Source organism: Aythya ferina, assembly GCF_964211825.1.
Source record: "Aythya ferina genome assembly, chromosome: 1".
NCBI classification, from domain to species: Eukaryota; Metazoa; Chordata; class Aves; order Anseriformes; family Anatidae; genus Aythya; species Aythya ferina.
The window spans coordinates 100,034,926-100,058,008 of NC_140296.1; the positions used below are offsets into that span (position 1 = coordinate 100,034,926).

The 23,083-nt window shown below is 33.7% G+C and overlaps 1 protein-coding gene across 2 annotated transcripts in view; it reads left to right on the forward strand.

Annotated features, from left to right (window-relative positions):
* The window catches only part of NCAM2 (neural cell adhesion molecule 2), a 285,518-nt gene that overhangs the window by 187,410 nt on the left and 75,025 nt on the right, over window positions 1–23,083 (forward strand). For both annotated transcript variants that reach the window (XM_084530898.1, XM_084530899.1), the window contains exons 9-11: window positions 4,028–4,178; window positions 18,100–18,287; window positions 21,588–21,684. In XM_084530898.1, the coding sequence (XP_084387024.1) occupies window positions 4,028–4,178; window positions 18,100–18,287; window positions 21,588–21,684 (436 nt within the window). The remainder of the gene's footprint in view (window positions 1–4,027; window positions 4,179–18,099; window positions 18,288–21,587; window positions 21,685–23,083) is intronic.

Genomic DNA, 23,083 nt, shown 5'->3' on the forward strand with positions numbered 1-23,083 from the left:
TTTTTCTATAGCAGGTGCAGTACACAGAACGGTCAATTAATTGAAATTACACTTCCAATGTCTTTACATGTAAGCCATTGTTAATAATACTTACTTATGGATCTCTGTAGAGAAATACGTGTATCTGTATGGAACTGTGTTGATCATGTATGTTTTTGAGAGTTCACTGATTATTCGTATTCTGCTATTGTACAGAGTAATTCAGTGAATCAACAGAAATCATGATTATTGAACCACAGAGGCTGTTCTGGTTGTCTGTGTTTTGTTTTGTTTTTTTTTGTCTATTTTTTATATTCTTTAATGCTACTAGGAAATAAAAGCATGTGCACTTATTCTGTCTAGCAGAAAACACCTTAGTATATATATTTGCATCTCTCCCACTACAGTATTTGAAAGGAAAAAAAGATTTTTTCCCAATTCAGTAAGAGTGCATTATTGTGTCAGGCAGACTTGAGAGTTACTAACATTATTCATTCATAGAGATTATATTTGTATTTTGACTTCTTACCAGTGGAAATTCCAATGCTGTTTTCCCAGTGTGGATCTCTACTTAGGACTACCGTGAACATGCAGTGTACTTCATTTTTCCATGTCACTTTCTCTGCCTCTTTCAGTTCTGGTCTGCTGCAGTGCCAGAATTGGTGCTAATGTGTTTTGTCCATACTCAGTGCATGATCAAATTAAGCCTCAGAAAGATATTACCAAGGGTTATCAAGTTCTGATGGACACAGGCCCCAAGGTTAGGGCTGCCCCTCTGACATTGTGTATTTGCTGTTAAAAGTTGGATAAAAAGACTGACATTAGGGGTCAATACGAATGCAGACTTCTCCTTTGCCTATATATTCCAATTTTGCTAATGCCATTTACAAATGCAGGAAAATATAACCAGTGTGGTTTCAGTTTTTGCTTAAGGCTAAAACTGTGTGTTATATTTTTGTTCCAGATTCTTCATTGCTCTTTGCAGTAGTCAACTTCTGTGTCTTTTCTCTGGTCTTTCCGAACTGTGCTTCAGCATAATTGTACTGTTATTGTACCTTTTCTATAATCCTAATATGTACTTGGCTTATTTACCTACATTCCTGTTAACCAATTTATACGGTTGGAATGATATAATACAGACCTACTGGTATTGCTGAAATCCTAGTGACAATTCATCGTAGCCTCTTTTCTCTAGCATTTTTTATATGCGTGCGTTAATCTCTGTGATATTCTGGGAATCCTCTCTAGGCATAGGAAACTATTTCAAAATATGTGTATGTTTTTTAATTTTAATGGAATTTTCTTGGACTGTATTTGCACTCACTTTTGTTTTCTTTCATATTTTTTTTTGTTTTCAGGAATGTTAGCCTCACAGTATATTTGAATAAAATATTTCAACATATTTACAGAAAAATGAATGGAATTGTAACCATTTAGTCCTGAATGCTTTGAGGTGTTATTGCAATGCATCTTCAGAATAGGACCAGGAAACAGGACTTCCTTAACTGTTCATGAAGCCACAGGGGAATACAGGTTCAGAGGAATGTAGCAGAAAATATCTTGTTACATATTTTTCATTATTTTATAAACAATTTTGAAGAGATCATTTTCAGACACCCTTGAAATAACTAGAAATTAACTTCGGTGAATATCGATGTTTTATGAGTCATGTAGTCAAATTATTTTATTGTTTACAATTTTTATGCATTTTGTTTTTTTTGACTTCGCATAACCTGAATAAAAAAAAATACCTCACTTTTTTGAAATGAACCAAGCAGCCGTCTCAAAATGCTTCTTAACGTGTATTTCATGTTGATGTGGTTATCAAAAACTTCCTATCTTTCTGAGTATTCATTAGGTTTTATTTTCCCTAGTAAGAGAAAAAAATATTTTCCCTAAGATTTAATAGTTTTCACTATTTAATATTTTTCAGTATTCAAATATTCGTATTTGAACAAAATATGTTTTTTTATACATGAGAAAGTTATTCTGGGTACAGACCAAATGTCTACATAGCGAAGTTATTTTATATTATAAAATATTAGAAATATGACTATATTAGAAAATAATTGCATAAACTAAAACAAGAAAGTGAATCTATTGGAATAGTTATTTAATTTTAAGGATCTTTGTGAGTCTCTTTATTTTTTTTCTTAACATCAGGTAACACTTATATCTCTTCTTTGGAAAGTATGGAGTTAATTATAGTGAATATATAGTGAATTAGAGAATTTGCTATTAGTGTTGAACCAATAGATAACCAATAACAACTTTGTTGTTATCCAAGTAGTATTGTATCTATGACTCATAGTCACAGGTTGTTTTAGCATATCTATTTTCACAATTTAAAATGTGAGTTCTAGGAGAAATATTTCTAACAAAAGTAAAATCAGAAAATGGCTAAAGTATATGTACACTTTAAGTATGAATAAAGTAGATTTACAGTTGTAAATGTAGATAACTTTTTTTTAAAAAAACAAATAATCAGTAATTAAATAATACTGATATGAACTATGCCATGCAAAGTGCTTGTAAAATATATAGAGATTAGAAAACTTTTGTTTTGTTTAAAATAAATTGCATTTTAATTATACCAAGAAATCCCCCCCCCTAATTGTTACATTCAGTATTGCAGTAGTATAGCATGTTTACTAGTAATGTCATATTTTTGTTCTTTCATCTTTTAAAGGTAAAATGAAAGCAGAATTTTCATCATTAGGAATGATAAAAGAGATGGGTGATCTTACTAATTTTTATCAATCCAGAGGAATTTAGATTTTCTCCTGCATTAGGATTTCATAACTTTAGTTTATGTGTCTATGCTGTGTGATTTTCACAGGAAACAAAATTCTGTGTCTTTGGACTCTAATTTGGATACTCCTCCTTCATAGAAATCTGATATACTTTATATGACAGCTTTATTTTGAATATTTGAAATCTAAATTGTATGCATTTTTTCTTGCATTCAGTGAGGTAACAATTTGTATATTTATGAATGTATGTATTTATAGGATTGAACATTAAAGTATGCTTCAAGTTTAAATGCAATACAAATAAATAGTTACTGTTTTTCCCTCTTTTCTTCACCTTCCTCAATAATGAAGGTAGGTAAACATCACTATTTTGTATCAACTTTTTTTTTTTCTTAAATGAAAGAAAAAAATAAATGAAAAAAAGCTATACTTCCCAAAGCTACAAAACAAGTAAACACAGAGCCAGATTAAAAATAACTGTCTATTTTTTTGTTCCCTCAGGTATACTACTCCATGGAGTTGTAGTGTCAAACAGTAGAGTTTTTTAAACTGTTTTATTTAGTTTTCCCTGCTCTTTTATGCTCTTGAAAGACAAATAGGTTTGGGTCAGGAGGTGGGGAGCCAAGGATTTTTATCAAGTTGATAAATACAAAATATATCTTCTAGAAAAAGAGAAGCTGGTATTCATTTTTCAGCCCCACCTTCTTCCATGCAATCATATGTAAATGAAATCCAGAAATTCGAGTTGTATTTATGAATCATGATTTTTTTTTTTTCTAACAATGTTGAGCTTCTGTCAAGAAAATATGAGTAATGAAAATAAGAAATCTATGACTGGATTTGTATTTTGATCATAGTGTTGGGGGTATTTCTATTCAGCTTCACAGTTGCACTTTAAGGTCAAGAGAGATAATGCCAACTGTGATACTATGAATTTACATATGTATTTTCATTAACTGCAGCATCATAGCAAAATAAATGAGGTAATAAACAGGTTTTGAGTATGTCACTCATTGTGCCAGTCATAAATTGGTAAATGTGGTGGTTTACCTTGACAGTGTTCCTTTAAGCATGTACTTATTCACATGATTATAGTGCCTCAAAATAGAACGTTTTTTTCTATATATTTTTAATTCATTTGACAAATTTAGAAATTGCTTAGCTGTTAGTAATAACTTCACCACAGGTGAAGAGATGCTTTCAGTCATACTTATCAATGGTGTTTAATATATAAAACATACGTAAATATACATATATGTATAAAACCTTTCTTTTTCCTGAATCAATGTAAACAGAGCCCAGATGGCCGTATAGAAGTCAAAGGGCAGCATGGAAAATCGTCACTGCATATTAAAGATGTGAAGTTGTCAGATTCAGGGAGATATGACTGTGAAGCTGCAAGTAGAATTGGTGGGCACCAAAAGAGCATGTACCTTGATATTGAATGTAAGTTCTAATATTTTGTTTCTCTTTAAAATTTGTTTTAAAAGAAAAAAAAAAGTACATTCTTAATGGAAGGTCAGTTGTTCCTGGTAATTCATGTTTAAACTTGCATAATTTAAGAAAGTGTGTTCTTAGTAGTAGTTAGTAATGCTGAATTCTGTGGAGGGATACTGACTTTTTTTTAAGTTGACATGACCCTCGTCAGTGATTTATGCACAAAAGGATTTCATCTCAGATCTGTGATGTTACCCACTTATTTAAGGCTAAACTTAATAACTACAAATTGGCTAAACTTAATATCTTCACATCTTTGGTCTGGTGGAGCCTGCTCTGGATGTATACAGTATACACTGGGATAAGGTAAAGACTGATTTGAGCAACAACTCAGACTTGAGCTGAAACTTCCAAGATGCAACAAAGTTTTTGTATTTTGGGGTTGCTTTTTATTTTTTTTTCTCCTACTTCTTTTACTTAATAATGCTCCTCCAGATATCAAACCCTTGTTATATGTCCTCATGGAGTTGGAGTTCACAAGTTTGTGACAATTTCATTTGGATAGACTGCTTTGTGGACAGGTTGCTTTATTCAAAACTCTTGATTTTTATCCAGGAGCAAATTAGATTATTTTTGTTTAGAGAAGAGTCTGATGCTTTAGAAGCCATTTATATGAGAGGATATAAATTTCAAATACAGAAAAATTCAGTGTTAAATTGTCTCTTCAAACACCCTTTTGTTCAAACTTCTAAAGCAAAGGTCTAGAAAAAAAAAAAGAAAACCAAAAATCATTATTCTATTTTGCTAGAAATTTGCAGGATATGTTTATTTTGCTTTTTCCAGAATAGCTTCAGTGAGCCTGTTTGAAAAAAGTGAAAAAAAAAAAAAAAAAAAAAAAACAGAAAGGTTGCATGAAAAGTATTTGATTGAATGGTTACATGAATGGTTACACTGAATTGAAGGAGTGTCTTTCCACTGAAATGCAATAGACATTGGAATAAGATCTATAGTACAGAGCTAAGTAATGATTTCAGACTGTCAGCTGAGTAATGTCTTGAGGAGTTTTGAAAGTGACTTCAGTTTACAGTTGCATGTTCCATCATTTTCACAGGAAAACAATGGATGTTGATATAGGAAATAAATCTGAAAGGAAAACAAGAAATTTCAAAGTTCTAACTGGATTTTAAAAATGCAATGATTTGCCAACCCAGAAGGCCTAAGAAATAAATACAGTGTTCATTAATAGCTTTAACATAGTTGTTTTTCAATAAATAGACATTTGAAGGAATTTGAAACTGTGCAAAATAATTTGCAAAAACTCTTTTGGGAGCATATTTAAAATATTTTTTCTTTAATGACACTTACTTGGTGTGCTGATAATTATTTATTTTATATGTATTAAAAGAAAAAAAATATTTTACTAGATAAAAATTAAATTGCAGTGAAGCTCCTTCAAAATATCTATAAAATTCCAAATTGTATCCTACTGTATGCATAAGATAACATGGAAAAAATGTTAATTAAGGTTATGTAGCTATTATGCTTTAAAATTCAATTTATTTTTTTTTTTTTTTGGTACTAACAAGGGAGATATAGGATGTGTCACAATTTATGAAATATTACCAAAAGAAATGGAAAAAAGTCATTAGCAGAGCAGAATTCATATTAAAGTCCATAACAAAAATTCTGGATTGATAGAATGAATTGATGTCATCTAAGACACCTTTCAGGGTGAAATTTTTGTACATAATGCTATGAATTTAAAAGTAATATATTCCAATTGAGTTAATGTGAATTGTGTGGCAGGCTTAATTTGTAATATGTATGGGAACAATCAAATACATATATGTGAAAATGGATTATCATATTGTTTTTAATCATGTATTTATGCCTCAGTAGATATACTTTTTATGCAACTTAAAACTTTTTACAGTTCAGAATTCTTCTGATAAAGTGGTTTTTAAAACACAGAAATATTATTCTATCATCATATAGATGACACATTGTAATGATGATTTTTAATGTATAACACAATATTTTTATTTACCATAAAATTTTGAAATGTCTAAAACCAGAATTTTCATTTCTTGAAGTTTTAACTGTTATTGAAGTTTCAACCAAATATTCTAAGAACATCTGTGCTGGAAAAAATAGAACAGAAGTAGAAACATTTTCATGTCCATTATGTGTCAGGTAATTTTGTAATACAATGCATGTATTTTTGGGGTGATACAACAGAAGTCTGTCTCTATTGGTATTCAGGTTTACCAGTCAGAGCAGTTTTTTAGTTTGCATTTGAAATAACTTTATACTCTTACATGAACTCCAATTGTCCTGCCCAGGCAACAAAACACTTGTGTAATTATAACGATTTCTGTCCTTTAAAATAGTGTACTCAGAGGAAATTGTCTTCTTTCTGGCCTCATCCCTCATCAATCTAGTTTCTGTGATAAATTTCTGTGATGAAACAGTCTCGATAAAATAATCTATTAGTACTTTCTTACCACTGTTTCCATACAAGGCTGTGTTGTCTTAAACATTAGAAGTGCTTTTCTGAACTACAAGTACTTTTTTTTTTTTTTTTTTTTTGGTAGCAGGTGTCATATTTACCATAGTATCATTCTGGCTATTTCATTTCATAAGTTGCAGGTTAGAGACTTTCACTAAAAGATACATGTTCAAAAACTAAACGATTGGTATTCAGAGCAAAATGGGAAAAGAGAGGGTAGTTATATGAGATTCTGTGAAGTTGGTATCAAATAAATGTTTTGACTCCCTGTGTATTATTCTCCTAGTGATCTTTTTTCAGCATATTAACTGTAATTACAAATGTTGCTATCAGGGTTGTTTATATATATATTTTTCCAAATATTCATTTACCAAATTGCAGATTTGAAAAATCTTCAAAATACTGTAATTTTAATGATTTTGGTTTTATTCTCTTCAAACCCATTTTTGAGAAGGATTTTTTTTTTAAGTATGGCTAACTCTTTGCATAATCACTAGTGGGCCATTTTAGCAGAATTTTTATTATTTAACATTATTCTAGCATTAGCTTCAATAACTATTTTAAAATTTAAATATAAATAAATAAGCAAGGTCTAATTGTACATATTGTTCCATAGCTCCTAGATACAGCTAACCAATCCACCTAGTACCATTCTATAAGCACAAGTACACACAAGCACAGTAGTCTTCTTTATAGGTTTTTAATACCTTTGCTAGTTTATGTAGTCAGGAGAGGAGCATGTTGCTGTCACATTTTCAAATGTCAGTGCAGTCAAACAGGACTAATTGAGGCACAGGGTGCCCTGGTGTCACTGTCTCATGCTTTTACTTACTGACCCCTATCAGAGACTTAAACTGACAGCAAGATTGCACAGAGTTTTTGTACTTTATCCTTGTTCTCTGTTGGGGTTGCTTTTGATGATAAGAGCAGTTCGCCAGGACAGGAAGAGATTATCATTTTGATACCGTTCAGGCATGGTTAACCCAGCCTTTAATCTGAAATAAATGTTAGACAGACATAAATTGCTGAGATGTCAGAGTCACTTAAAAGGATTTCTTTCTACAAAGTCTTTTTTTTTTTTGTTATGTTTAGTTTTCCTTGTATTTACAATTTAAAAAAAATACTTAAGTACAAGAAAAAGAAGATAAAAATATTATTTACTAATAGATATCAATAACTGCAAGTTTTGGTTATACATATGAAGCCTAGTTTATATTGTATATTTATTATTATTATTAATAAACATCATTGTTACTACTGCTAACTGAATCAACTGATTGAAAAATTGGCATATATGATGTATACTAGGTATTGGGTATTAAGATGTGTTTGTAGCAATTAGCTACAATTTCTCATGGATAGACAGCTTTTTCTTTTTTTTTAATAAAAACATGATAGAAATAGATACAAAAATAGATAAAGCAAGAGGTATTCTAATAATGATGAGGTTTTCAGAAGGGCCTGAGGAGGTACAATATACAAATCCTAGTGAGTTACAAAATGATCGTACCTGCAATATGATCAGATGCCTTTCAAAGTCACAGTTTTCGTATGCAAATGTTTACATTTCTATTTGGTACCACTGTGTTTTTAAAGAGATATATTTGTTTTGAAATTAAATGCAAAATGCGAAGGAGATAAGACAAAAAAAAAAAAAAAAAAAAAAAAAAAACAGACCTAATTAAAAGAAGAAAAAATCTGATGAGAGAACACATTATTTCTTGTGTGTATTTCTACAAATTATTTACTGCAGTGATTAGAATTGAAGAACTTAAAAATAATAATAATTTTGACTTACTGGATATAACAGGTCATCTTTCTTCAAGGTATTATTTTCAGTAATGTTGTCCTGATACCTGCTTCATCACTATACATGAAGGTTAGTGTCGTGGGCTATAATAGGCCATCACAAGCATTATTACATTTGGCAATATTTTTGGCATTTTTGTATGAGACCAGCCACATGAGTGGTTGACAAATACGACTTCTTAGAAAGCAGGTTCTGGTATTTAAGTAATTTAAAGTTTCTTCCAAAAATTAGAAGATTTTCTTACTACCAATTTGTGTCCAAACATGAGTTTTGTAGTTATATTCCTTATTAATTAGCAACATTATTTCAGTGCTACCAAAAAAGTCATGTAGCATACGCAGCATAGTATTATCTTTAAATAAACTTGTACAGTATTTATTATACTACTCAACTTGATAGTATTCAACTTCCTCAATTAGAAATCAGTCTCATTACTGTTACAGTATCCAGCTTGTCTTTATGAATAGTCCTCTAGGTCTTTATGAATAGTCCTCTAGGTCTTTCCACTTTGTTATGTTAGTCATCTGCTTAGCACTGCAGTTAATGCAGATGCTTTGGATTCATGCTGTTCATTTTATACCTTTGCAAAGACACAGAATTACTTAAAAGCAGATTGAACAATTTGAACCACAAAGTCTACCTAATGTCAAGGAAAGAAGGCTTTGAATTAGTGAAGATAATGCTACTGTGGGCAGTTACGTTACAAATGTTGTAGCCTATTTGATTCCAAATAGAATTCCAGCTACCTATTGCTATCGTGAACTCTGAAAAATGTTCGTACTTTGTATTCAGTTTCTTTTAAAAGAAGTCAGTGTAGGAACAGCCCACAGCTATTCCCATAATCACTGAATGTTTGAGGTTGGAAGGGATTACCTCTTGTCCTGTCACTGGGCACCACTGAAAAGAGCCTGGGTCCATATTCTTTATGTCCTCCTTTCAGATATTTGTGCACATTGATGAGATCTCCCCCTAGCCTTCTCTTCACCAGGCTAAACAGTCCCATCTTTTGAGGACTCAATTACCATACAATTAAATCATGATGGTCTTGTTATCAGAGCCAGAAAACAAAACAAATAAACACAATCATATGGTCTAAGGAAAAAAAAAATAGAAAAAAAAAAAAAAAGAAAAAAAAAAGCTATCAAAAGCCACCAAGAGAAACAAAATGTTGAAGTATTCCAGAAGATTTTACCGCTTTTCTTGTAAAATACTATTGGTCTTCCTGTCAAATTTATTGCTTAAAATGATAAAATAGAGATTTAGTAGGTTAATGTTTAGCATCATGAAATACTTGTAGTTATTCTGACATGATTTTGGAGCTCAGCAATGTTACTGATTAAGACTTAAAATTTTATTTTTTTGTCTACTTTTTGCTTTTACATAGAAGAAAATTTGGTATGCCATTGCAGTGACTTAAAGGGGATAAAAATGTTGAATTCTGACCAAAATATGAGGATTATTGCATAAAGTCACTTGGCAAAAATACTTTACTAAGTCCTCCTGTACTGAAGCAGTGATGAATGCAGCTTTGTTGTCTTTTTCTGATTCTGCCACAATAAATGTAAAATTAGAATTTCTACATCTGTATAGTAAATCTACCTATTCTTTGGCCCAATAGGGTGTAATAATACCATAGAGCAGAATTTCCATCTTAAAAACTTTTGGCCTGTCTATGACTTGTTAAAATATTACATTCATATCAAGAACATTTCTGGTTTTTTTTGTTTGTTTGTTTTGTTTTTGTTTTTGTTTTTTCCTAATACAACATGGTTTTGTTTACCTTACAATGAGCTTGATATCGTTTTAAGTAGATTTTTAATGGCTTGTTGGTTTGAATATTTTTTTCTTTTAGGTTTTGTTTCTCTTCAGATAATTTAGTCTTTTTTTTTAGTAAATATATTTTCCTCAACATCTTTGCTTACTGCCATCATTTTTCACATATTCAACTATATAAGTAAAGGTTAAAAAAACACATGCACACAATAAATAATTTTCTGATGTTTCCTTTGTGATGGTTCTACTTTATGAGTTCATCTCACAAGGCTAAATGTTAAATGTTTTCATTGATAATTAACACATAAATTTTAAACTGTTCATTCTTTGAAAATACAATAGAATTTTGCAAGTAATTTCATCCTATGTAAAGTGTAATTTATATTATACAGTAATGACCTGTAAATGAAAAAAAAAAAAAAATAGCACAACACAGTCTGTGTTTTTCTCTGTACCTCCAAAACAGGCACAGCAGAGCAGAAGCAATGCATCTGAGAACTGCAAAACAAACAATGAGGTGTTATGATAGCAAGTGTGATGCTGAAACTTTGCAACCTGAACAGAACAAAATATCTTAAAGTTAGATTTGTAGCCTCAACATTTTTTTTTCATTTACTTCCCTTAACTGCAGAATATTTTGCATTACCTGGAGTATCTTTAAATAGTTTATCTTTAGTTGTGCTCAGAGAATCCTGAAGTGGCAGACGCTTGAAAAAGAGATCTGCTGTACTGTTTACAGTAAACTGAAACATACAGCTTTGCTTGCAGTGTATGAGGCAAGGTCCCTCTGAGCTGGTTTGGAGTCCGTGCACCACAGAACCTGCCCCTGAGCTGCTGTTTCTGCACACACTGGGAGCAGCATAGGGCTAAAGTAGAGAGGGTGAGTTTGAGCACACTGTGTACTGGAGGTTTGAGGGATATAAGGTATAGGTTTAGGGGAATCAACCTGTTGGAAATGGAGTTGGATATACAAGGTAATTTCATTAATGCTGTTGGGATTTTTATTCCATTCCTAAAAATTACTTAGAGATTTTGTATGGACAGCACTGTGTGTTAAAATAAAGTGAATAGATGCTAAGGCTGAGAGTCCCTGCTCCATATAGGAACAACTGTTATGATTTGGGAATATAGTAGGTATATTAGGTAGATAGGTAGGTAGGTAGGTAGGTAGATAGATAGATAGATAGATTAGGGAATAGAGAGAAGAGACCAACAGGAGACATGGAGGTAAGAATGTCAGGCAGGAAAATACAGAAGGTAAATACATGTATATGAAGCTGGATTTTGTTCTTAAAATGTGAAAAGTGGGATAGGGGAAGAGGTGGGAGTTAGTGTCCTGATTTGAGAAAGACATTGTGGCTTGCTTCTGGCTATGTCAGAATTACATAATCTAATATATGATATCAGAAGTCTGATAATCCTAAATTACTCCAGTAATCCTGTCCTGAAATACAGGTAGCAATTGAAATTTTGATACATAGTAATTCCACCCAACAATGATGTGTCAGTAATTGACAATGCATAAATATGTTATTACTAAAATAAAAATTATTAGTGTGAGAGATCTGGAGGGGAAGAGATCTTGTTTTAGTTCATATGGCCAGTGTTCCTAGATATTTAATGGCTAACAGATATATGCAGTGTTTATTTTAAACATCAGTTTTGACATAATAGCTTATTTTTTATAGCTATAATTTTATTACAATCTTTTTCTCCATCTGGCAGATATTTTCTACACTTCTTACCCCAAAATAAATCTTTTAATAAATAGTTACACTAACATTAACTTAGAGTTGCCTTACAGAAAACAAATAGTAGAATTCACAGCAGTCATTTGCAGGGAATGCCTTGCCTCTATTTCTGGTTGTTAAATTACAAGTATCTAAAGTAAATATCAGGGATTTGTACAACTCACAAGAACACAGATTTTTCGAAATCATGCATTAGTAAATCAGGATACTATGAATTCAGATTAAATTTAGTGAAACCGAAATAACTGAAGAGATTAAAATGCCACCCTGAAAACCGTATCCCAGCAGTAACATAAAAATTTTAGACAGGTTAATCCATTCACAGAAGATATTTCTATGAAGCTGGCTTTTTTTTTCCTTTTTTTCTTTTTTTTTTTTTTTCTTTTTTTTTTAAGGGATCAACCAAATACTTTCTTCCTTAGCATCAAGTATAATTCAGAGACAAATATGTTGAATTTCTGTATCTCTGCCAGCACCAAGCAGTAGAACCATGCAAGCATTCATTGCCCATTGCTAAGGCTGAAGTTGCTATCATCAACAACACACATTGCATTTAGCAGAAAGGTACCTTATCCTCATGAAAACTAGTTTTGGAGATGGAGAAATTAGAGTGAAGTTTGTGTATCAAAAATATCATAGTCAAGGTGACCAGGGGCTAGTGTGTTCAGTAAGAGGGGACTCCTACTTTTGCATAAACTGGATAATGAATAGCACGTGTTTTATTATACGCATGTGGAGAAGAACCAAAAAAAAACGGGAAGGGGAAAGAAAACATTACTGTACCTGCTGTGAAAGAAACGTGTCCATCTGTAAAAAAGTCAGATTCTAAAAAAGCCCTCTCATTTTAGCTAGTAATCATGAAACTTAAAATCTACTATGTGGTAATTTTCATTTGCTTTTCTATCTCAGAATTTCACATTCAGATTTAAAAGGTCTTCCTTGCAGCCACATGATCATGATATTGGAAGGAAAATTGAGAAAGTTAGTAACCATGAAAACTGTACTTTATATCTTCCTCCTAAGGTTGATTATATATCAAAATCTAGTCATCTGGCTTAGTTTGTTGAGGTCTTTCTAATATTATTTTGTTAAAAGAAAATGTGGCAGTTATTGTACCTGTCATGGGAGGTTCTACTTTATCTCCAAGGAAGAGCTAGTGGTTTCAGTATATTGGCTATTGCCAAACAGGCAAGAGGGAGAAAACACAAGAGAAAAATAGAAGGCTGTTAATCAAATAGGGTGGAGTTACAAAAATGTAAGGTGCTTTAACAGGATGGATGGTAATGAAAGTAATAGATTTGTTAGAGGATGCCATTTATTGTGTTCCTGATGATGGGAAATCCATAACAGTATTAACCATCTAAGAGAGAGTCTTCCAAAAATACAGTACAGGAAACATCCAACAATCTGTCATATATTTTCACTGTATGATACAAGAAGATGAATTACTTGAGGAACGAATAGTCAAAAGTTTGAAAACCTGCGTTCTTAAATGAAGAAGTACAAATCTGATTCTGCACACCAGTTTCCTATTACAGCTCTCTGGACACATGTGCTGAATCAGGTAATTTGCCATATCCAATTTTGTGTATAACTATTAGCATACACCAGAGCTGGATCTTTGAAGTTGTTAATTGAATTATGTTCTGAATGAGACAGATGATTTATGGGTCTGTTCTTAAATCACTGTTCTCAGACATTACGCCTAATAAGGATATCTAAATGCTAGAGACACTTTTCAGGTCAGGCTTTGCTTCTCCTACACAATCTTCTTGTACAGTATATGGGTTACCACATACATACACTCCTAATTGTAATGCTACCTGTCAGTTTCTGTTATGGTGGTCACTCAGCACAGGAGAGGCAGTGCACTGCATAGAGATACTGGACACCAAAGCCAGCTCAGTTCAGGTCACTGCTGTACTTGCACTGTGTCTTGTGAGGCTCATTGCCTATTGGCGTGAGAGGTTTCTGCTATAGGACTTCTCATGACATGCAACTCAAATCATGGGTTACAAGAGTTTAAAGGCATATCCATTACAATCTCCACCCTTTGTCCTTTTGGACCAGGCCATAGGGTTTAGCATTGCAATGAGTGAATTTATCCATGGCCAGAGACACTTCGGGGTGTATGTGTTCCTACATAGTCACAGTCCCTCTGACTCAAGTTCAGTTTGGATTTCCAGCCTGTCCAGTACAGCAGCACAGGAACAGCAGTGATGACCTGTTATGGCCAGCTGGATGGCCATAACTGTTATCAAAATGTTCCCAGGCAGAGCAAAGCAAGATGATAAGGTGTAGAGCAAATGGCAGAAGCAAAAGCATCCACAAACAAGCACTGGATTGTAACATACAGTATGGTGAGCAATCCCCTGTCAAGCACAGGAGCCCGCGAATTAGCATCTAAACAGCCATAGCATCTGTAAATTTTGCTCTAGCACACTCCACATTGCAATCAAATCTGTCTTGAATCCTTCAAGCCCAACATTGAGTGCCAAAAGGACTGCTGTAGTTCAACCTGGCACACAGCCACTTGCTCACTCTCCCCAGGTGGGATGGGAGCGAGAATTGGAAAGATAAAAGTGTGAGAACTCATGGGTTGAGATAACGTTTACTATGGAAAGCAAAAGCTACATGTACAAGCAAAGCAAAACTGGGAATTCATTACTTCCGACTGGCAGGCAGGTGCTCAGCCACATCTGGGAAAGCAGGGCTCATCAAGTGTAATGGTTCCTTGGGAAGACAAACTCCAAATGTTCTCCCCTTCCTCCTTCTTTAACCCAGCTTTTATGGCTGAGCATGATGTCACATGACATGGAACATCCTTTTGGTCAGTTGAGGCCAGCTGTCCTGACTGTGTCCCCTTCCATCTCCTGGTGCACCCCCAGCCTGCTCGCTGGCAGGGCAGTGTGAAGCAGAAAAGGCCTTGACTCTGTAAGCACTGCTTTGCAACAACTAGAAACATTGGCATGAAAACAACACTGTTTTCATCAAAAATCCTAAACACAGCATGGTGGGAGCCTCTATGGAGAAAATTAACTCTGTCTCACCCAAAGTCATGACAATACTAAATGTTTTGTAACATTGAGTACTAACATTTATTTACACAATTTTGTAACCGTTGAAGCACACTATACTACAGTTAGCAATGAAAGCATCTAGAGGAAAAAAATGTTCTTATAAAAGTTATTTCATTTCAATTTGGCTTTTTTGTTATTGTATAAGAAATATCTAACAATATATAAGGAAATATTTTATTTGTACTTTAAAAAATATTTCCAGACCTATTTTCTTTGTATGAAACATCACTCATTATTTATTCCTGACTAGCAAATCAAAGAGCATGTTATTTAAGGTGATTTGCCTGAAAGTATCTTCTTCTGTTGGCTACATTGGATCTTTCAGCTGCTGGGGAAATTACTGCAAAGCCTTTTTTCTCTTTTTTTTCCAGTCTTTTGAGAGAGAAAATATAAAGCTAATTTTATTTAGCAATGCTTTGCATTTTGGAGTTGTTGATTTTGATATAGCTTTATCTGAAGGACTTTGACAGTCCAGAACTCACCTACTCTTTTAAAATATAAGTAAACAGATAGTACAGGGATCCAAAATCTGCCTTTAGAAGACAGAGCAATTTGAACCGAAAGTCACTACTCTCCTAGATGCTTGTACCTACAGGAACTGTACACTCCCTTTTCACATGTAAGTCTTGGAAGTAGGATATGAATTGGCCAAATGTATAGTTAAATCAACAGAAAGCATCAAACCATGTGATTTTTTCCTAAGAGGAGAAAGTTATTTGGGTTCTAACAGAGCATCTTTCTATCTGCCACATTCATGCCAGTGTTCATTGACAAAGTGAAGTTGCTTTGAGAAATTGTCCATTATGGAGGACAGGACTTATCTAAAATCTGTTGTTAAATAACTTCATTTTGTGTCTTATGCACACTGTGATGAGATTTCTGACCCATATGTTGAGCACACATTCAGTGCAAAAGCTGTCTGCCAGGAAGAAGTCAGTTCATGCAGTTTTCCTTCAGGTGGATCCCACTGCTAACTTCACTTCCAGAGGAAGTGAAGCCAAGTGTCTGACTCTTGGCAGTTTGACATTCCTGACCATACCTAAGCATAAATCAGGCATATGCAAATTTTGTTTTTATCTTCACAGAGATCCACTGTTGTGATGTGTCATATCCTGAATACTCTTTATTAGTCCATTCTTTGCAAAAATATATTTAGATGTTAAAATATGTTTTTAAAGGTCTATGAGAATCAAAGAGCAGTAGAATTACTTACCATAACATCTGAAAAGGAAAGAAGAGCACCTGTGTCTTGTAAATAAAGTTATAGGAAGACATATTTCAGTTACTTGGATGAAATCATCTCCTTTTTTATAAAAATAAAGGCTGAATATTTATTTAAAAATATATATATATGTTGATGGCATTGAGCAATTTAGCAGACTTGATCTGTGCTTAGAATAGATGACCGTTTTCTCTAATCTAAGCCTGTATGTGTGCATGCACCAGAAGCATAATAAAACTGAAAAGTTGCATTTTTGCACAAAGGCAGACACAAAAAGAAGTTGAAAACATGTACTTCAGAAACAAGAAAGTAGTTTAAAACCATTCCTGAAGCTAAATTTCACTGTTCAGTAAAATGTGTTCTAGTCTCTAATAGACCTAGTAGGAATTTTCTAATGTAAAGTTAAACTAATTGTTAGAAGACTAGAACAGAATTTCCAGGGACACAACTAGAAGCATTTTAGAGCTATTTATTAAAATATAAATATAGACATATAAGGTTCAAGTATTAAAAAGAGATACCATGGCACCAGCTATAACTGATAATTCTCTTTAAGAACTTTGTGTTTCCTTTGCTTTCAGTAATGTAAATAATATGTAGTTAATACTCTTAAACTATAATAAGAGTGGGATTAAAATGGAAAATTGATTTCAAAATAAATATTCAATAGACAAAAAATATGATTTACCCAAGACAGAAGCAGAGAAGAAGGAAAGAACCACTCTTGCTCTTTCTGAAGACCATTACACTGCTTCTGTTTTCCAGGGAAACAGTGAGTAGAATGGAAGAACCTTGTCACTGCTGGCATTGTGATCTGAAAAATATAACTAGCTTGCAAGCCAGCAGTTTTCTTTGTATCTGATTCAGTGTTTGGCTGCATGTTTAGTATAGCCATTTACAGGCAGGTTTGTAAAGAAGATGAACCATCTCTTTGTTTTTCTGTAGCTTGATGATTTCTTAAGGAACTGGCATGAAGATAGCCTAAATTAAAAAAGTACTCATATGCACAATGTTTTATCTGAAATAGGTAAAATGCATAGCAAAATTTTAGGTGTTCTTTTTTCTTTTATTCACACAGCTAAGCATCTTTCTTTAGAAAGGTTTCATAAAGTATATGATCTGATAGGAAATTGGTGAAGCGTTTACATCTATGAACATTCAGAGTGAGTGTAATTTCTCCATGGCAAAAGGATACACTATAAAATCAGCAACTGAACAGTGTACATACTCTTTCATACTGCACCTCCCTTTGTCACCAGCCATTGGGAGGTAATAAACAGCTTGGGAAGTCAATGTGCTAAAACACTGAACCCAGGGCCACATCCACACATCCATCTGCAGACATCACCAGAGAAGGAACCTGCCTATTACTTTTTTGCACTTCAGGGGCTCTGAACCCTAAACATCATGTAATAATGCACCCTAACAAAATGTACCATGCCTTTCCCAGAGTCTGGCTGGAGAGTTTCTCATCATTGGGATGAAACAGTTTTTGTCATTTCTGAGACACATCTTTCAAGGGCCTGATATTGCCTAATGTTAAATATAATTAGCAGGTTTTCTCTTCCTGAAAATTTCAGCTGAAATGATTTCAGCAGAGGAGAAACCTATGAAAATAAGAGCTTAAAAAAAAAAAACAGGGTTGAACACTGATGTTGTCACGGTTAGTAATAAATTGGAACAGCATTCAGTTAAAACTTTAGAAGAGTAGTACTTCAATGGAGTTATACAGTATGTTTTATACTAAAACAGTTAACATATTTGTGTATTACTTCCATTTTTCAGATGCTCCAACATTTCTGTCAAATCAAACCATGCATTACTCTTGGGAAGGCAATCCCATCAATATAACATGTGAAGTGCTAGCAAATCCATCTGCCACAATTCAGTGGAGGAGAGGAAAATTACTTCTACCTGTAAAAAATACAACACATCTGAAGACCTACAGTGCAGGAAGAAAGCTGATTCTAGAGGTAAGGCTTAAAAAATAAATCAACATTGTGACATTAGTTACTTCATTTCTTCTTCAGTTTGGCACCATTGCAAGTCTTATGCAGTGTGCTTAAGGTTAAGATTTATAATTTAAGTAAAGCTCTTTAAAAAATAAAAAATAAAAAAATAAAAACTATGTATGAACTGATTTATCTCCACATTTCTTGTGAACATTTGGAAAATAAACCTCATGTACATGGCTTTTGTTCAGTTTTGCATCTACACTGAACGCTAATGTGACCTGCATTTATTGCAAGTAAATAAATGCATAAATATAATATTAACCCATGGGGTTGATAGTAAAAATTAAAGTAACTGTCTGGTAGGTGCTTGGTATATACAAAAATGTATGTGTGACTTCAGTCAAGACCAAAGCAGGAGGGGAAAGTGAAGCTAAACTGCAGTTGGTTTTGATGGCAATTATTTCTATTATTATTATTATCTTTATTATTGTTATTATTATTATTATTATCTTTATTATTATCTCTAAATGTATCATCATGACTAAATAGTGAACTACTGCATAGTAATGTACAACAAGTCATGTTCTTTGATTAATGATTTCACAACAAAGTGTATTCAACCGCTATCTCCAGTCCTGGTCTCACCTGTTACATCAACTAGATACTCTCTCCTGACTGAATGTGAGAAGTGTGGAGGAAATTAGCTTTCTTTGTTTACATCTAGTATCAGCAACTTCAGCATATTTTTTCTCTGTTGCCATGGGAAAAATGGTTCAGAAGCTGTAGGGCTAATACGTTTGGGGGTCCTACATCAGATCCCAAGCCAGATGTATATGATATTCTGAAATAAGCTGTGTCTTTTCCCTAAAGTTCAAACAATGAACCTAATTTCTTGAAATTTACGGTATGTGTGTTACTTTGTTGCTGCTTTCAGAAGAAGCATTAGTTGTAATAGAAAAGTCTAGTTTTCTGTGAGATTTTAAGTGATTGTCTCATGGGAAATTGGATAAGAGGGGAGCAAGAGAATGTGCATCATTATGTAATACAATGTCAGAATAGAGCATAATGACATGAAGAATTTTAAAATAAATGACAAGCTGATTTATGCATGTATGATGACAAGTGATGACATTTATCTGTTGAGAAATGGTCTATGATAGCAAATCATTATCTGTTCTCTGTAGCCCTTACCGGAATTAACTATAAATTTACAGATCTGTGTTATGTTGTGGGAAGAAGACAGAAAGAAAATATTAAGTCATTCTAATAACTGATCCTTTATTTTGCCTGAGAACTCATATGTAGCCTCTGGTTTTAGTGAGCTTACACAGGTTAGCTAAACATTGGTAAGCATGAATGGTTTTTACTTACCTCATCACATATTAATCAATTGGCTGGGTGGTCACACTCAGAGAGTTGATGTCAATGGTTCAATGTCCAAGTGGAGATCAGTAACAAAATATTGACCCCCAGGTCAGTATTGGGATTGGTGCTGTTTGATATCTTTGTTGGTGACATGGACAGTGGGACCTAGTGCACCCCCAGAAAGTTTGCCAATGACACCAGGCTGTGTGGCGTGGTTTACCAGAGGGACCTCTGCCATCCAGAGGGACTTTCACAGGCCTTAGAGGTGAGCCTGTGCAAACCTCTTGAAGTTCAACAAGGCCAAGTGCAAGGTCCTGAAACTGGGCTGGGACAATCCCAAGCATGAATACAGGCTGGGCAGAGAATGGATTGAAAACAGCCCTGAGAAGGGCCTGGGGCTGTTGGTGGATGAGCAGCTCAACAAGAGTTGACAATGTGCACTTGCAGCTCAGAAAGCCAACCATATCCTGAGTTGCATCAAAAGCAACATGACCAGCAGGTTGAGGGAGGTGATTCTTCCCCTCTGCTCTGCTCTCATAAGACTCCATCTGGAGCACTGGGTTCAGCTGCGGGTCCCCCAGCACAAGAAGGACATGGACCTGTTGGAGTGAGTCCACAGAAGGACCGCAAAGGTGCTGGAGCATCTTTCCTATTAACACAGGCTGAGGGAGTTGGGGTTGGTCAGCCTGGAGAAGAGCAGGCTGACCTTATACCAGAGCAGGGAGATCTTATACCTAAAGGGGGCCTCCAAGAAAGCAGGAAAGGGAAAGCAGGAAAGCAGGTCAGGGCATGTAGTGATAGAACAAAGAGTAATGGTTTTAAACTAAAAAAGGGTAGATTTAGATTAAATATTAGGAAGAAATTGTTTAATGTGAGGATGGTGAGGCACTGAAACAGGTTGCCTAGAGAATCTGTGGATGCCTCACCTGTGGAAGTGTTCAAGGCCAGGCTGGATAGGGCATTGAGCAATGTGGTCTGGTAAGAGGTGTCCATGCCCATGTCCAATGGGGTTGGAATAAGGCAATCTTTAAGGTCCTTCCAATCCAACCCCTTCTATGATTCTTTGACTCTGTATTAACTTTAACCTCTCCCAATGGAAGTGGATTTCAGTTATTTTGATTGAACTGGATGGAGTCATCAGGACTAGCTTAATAATTCTGGAGGAAAAAAATATGACAACATCTGACATTAACTGAAACGTTGATTCAAAATTCAAATTGAAACACCTGTTTCAAATGTTAAATTATATGGAGGAAAGAGGCTGTTGATAATTTGACACTTACAAAGCCACAGCTTTCCAAGAAACAGTCTCCACAGTTCCCTTAAAGAAAAGTTTGGACTATCACTGAAATGTGTTCTGCTAATTTATATAGGTTGGCAGTTAATCCACCCTTTGGTGCTATTTTGAAAGTCAATACAGACCCATACCACATTGAATAAATGTTATAGAGCCACTTGGTTAACTACAGAGAAAGCTTATGCTGTTCCCTGGCAACTTTTCTTTTTTTCCCTTGAATGTCCGGTGTATTGTGAATCCCATAAACTAAAATAAAAATAAATAAATAAAATAAAAATTGTCCTTGCATTATCTATAGGAACAGCAATTTTCAGACCTATCATTGCTTAGTTTAATCAAAATATGTGCAAATAGTGTCTTTGTGAACAAATGTGCAGTTTATTAATTTTTTCCTTCTTTGTTCAAAAGTGAAATTATAGAGATAAACAATGTCACCATTTCCTATTATTTGATTTCCTAATTTGAATTTGAAAAGGGGGAGTTTAACATGAAAAAGGGTGAATCTAGATCTGTATTTTGGTGAATATACTAGACAGGCTGGAGTAAGAACTCATCTGCATATTGGTTAAATAGAACATATTTGCATTTCTGATTTTTTAAAAAAACTTTGTTATTTGAATAGAAAGTAATATTTTCAAATTATATTCATTTTAAAGATTGCTCCCACATCTGACAGTGATTTTGGACGGTATAACTGTACAGCTACAAACAGAATAGGAACAAGATATCAGGAGTATACACTTGGTCAAGCTGGTAAGTTAATTATTTTTTTCCACGTTTATTGAAATCTTTCTTCTCTTTTAATCAAAATGAAGTTCAGACACAATTTTCTCTGTTTATTTTATTCCAATGGAATGTTTGCAGTTAATTTTAATCCTCTAAAAGTAGCGTAGCAGTTCGAAGGAAAATAAGCCAGTCCCCTCAAAATATGAATGCTCTTTTAATTTAATTTTAAGCCCTCCTGAAAATTGAAGAAATGTAATTATGTTAAATTTTCCTTTGCCCTTATTACATCCTACATTTTAACAGTGTGTCTTCATTACCTCAGTGGATAGACATATGGGTTGCAGGCAGTAAGAATAAGGAAGACTTCTCCTGTATTTTCTTGAGAAGCCAAAGAGAAAAGACTGAAATACTTGAGCAAAGAATTTTTTATCATATGCAGTTCTAGTTATTTAAAAGCAGAATTTGACCTGGTGTGCTAGACAGAGTTAATTTAAGCTCAGAAACATTCTACAATCAGTTGTTAAAGGTTGTTAAACTTATGAATATTTTTAGGTCCATCTATCATTGCTTAGGCAAATATAAAAATATGACTGTGTGCTTCAACTTCATCAGGACTATTAACTAATATTAAATGAGAATTTCTTAGCATTTCTTTCAATGATATTTTGTTGAGGAATGGACCGACACTTGTTTAGCAAGCTTTGAGATCTCCTGACATGTGGATTTACACTCTTAGGTGATGCAAATTGTTCCACCTTTAATGACATCTATGGATTTATTATGTAGTTTACAGTAATAAAGGTATAGCCAAACTGAAAGCTATGCACCCCTTACAACGCATTGTTATGGATCATTTTCATCATGGAACTTTGAGATCATATCATACTGCCAGACTGGACGATATATTTGCAAGGTAGAAGTAGAAATGAAGATTAGAGCACTTCCAGTCTTGCATAATATTTTTAAAGTAGGGCTTGTATATTTTTTATGATCTTGAATGTTTCAGCTGTAATTTTTGTTATATTTTTTGAATAAAGAAAATAAACTCTTTGGAGCCCTACTAGGAGGACCTTTGTGGGTACACTGCTGAAATGTGCGTGTCCAATCATAGCCTCTTTTAAGCTACCAATTGTTTTATTTCTTATAGTACTGCTCAATAGGGCAATTATTTTCTTTAGTGTCTCAGGAGTTATAAAAAATGGTTGTTTTCTGTATTAAGAAGTTTCTTAGGTCTAAGCAGTTCACAGCTTTGAAAGTTTTTCCCATTACTTTTAAGGAAATTATTACTAACACAGCATTTACCATTAACACTATATATATATATATATATATATATATATATTATGTTATACTATTGTATATATATATTTATATTCATTTACCATGAATACTGTACTCTTTTTTTTTCTTTGTTCTGTGGCAAAAG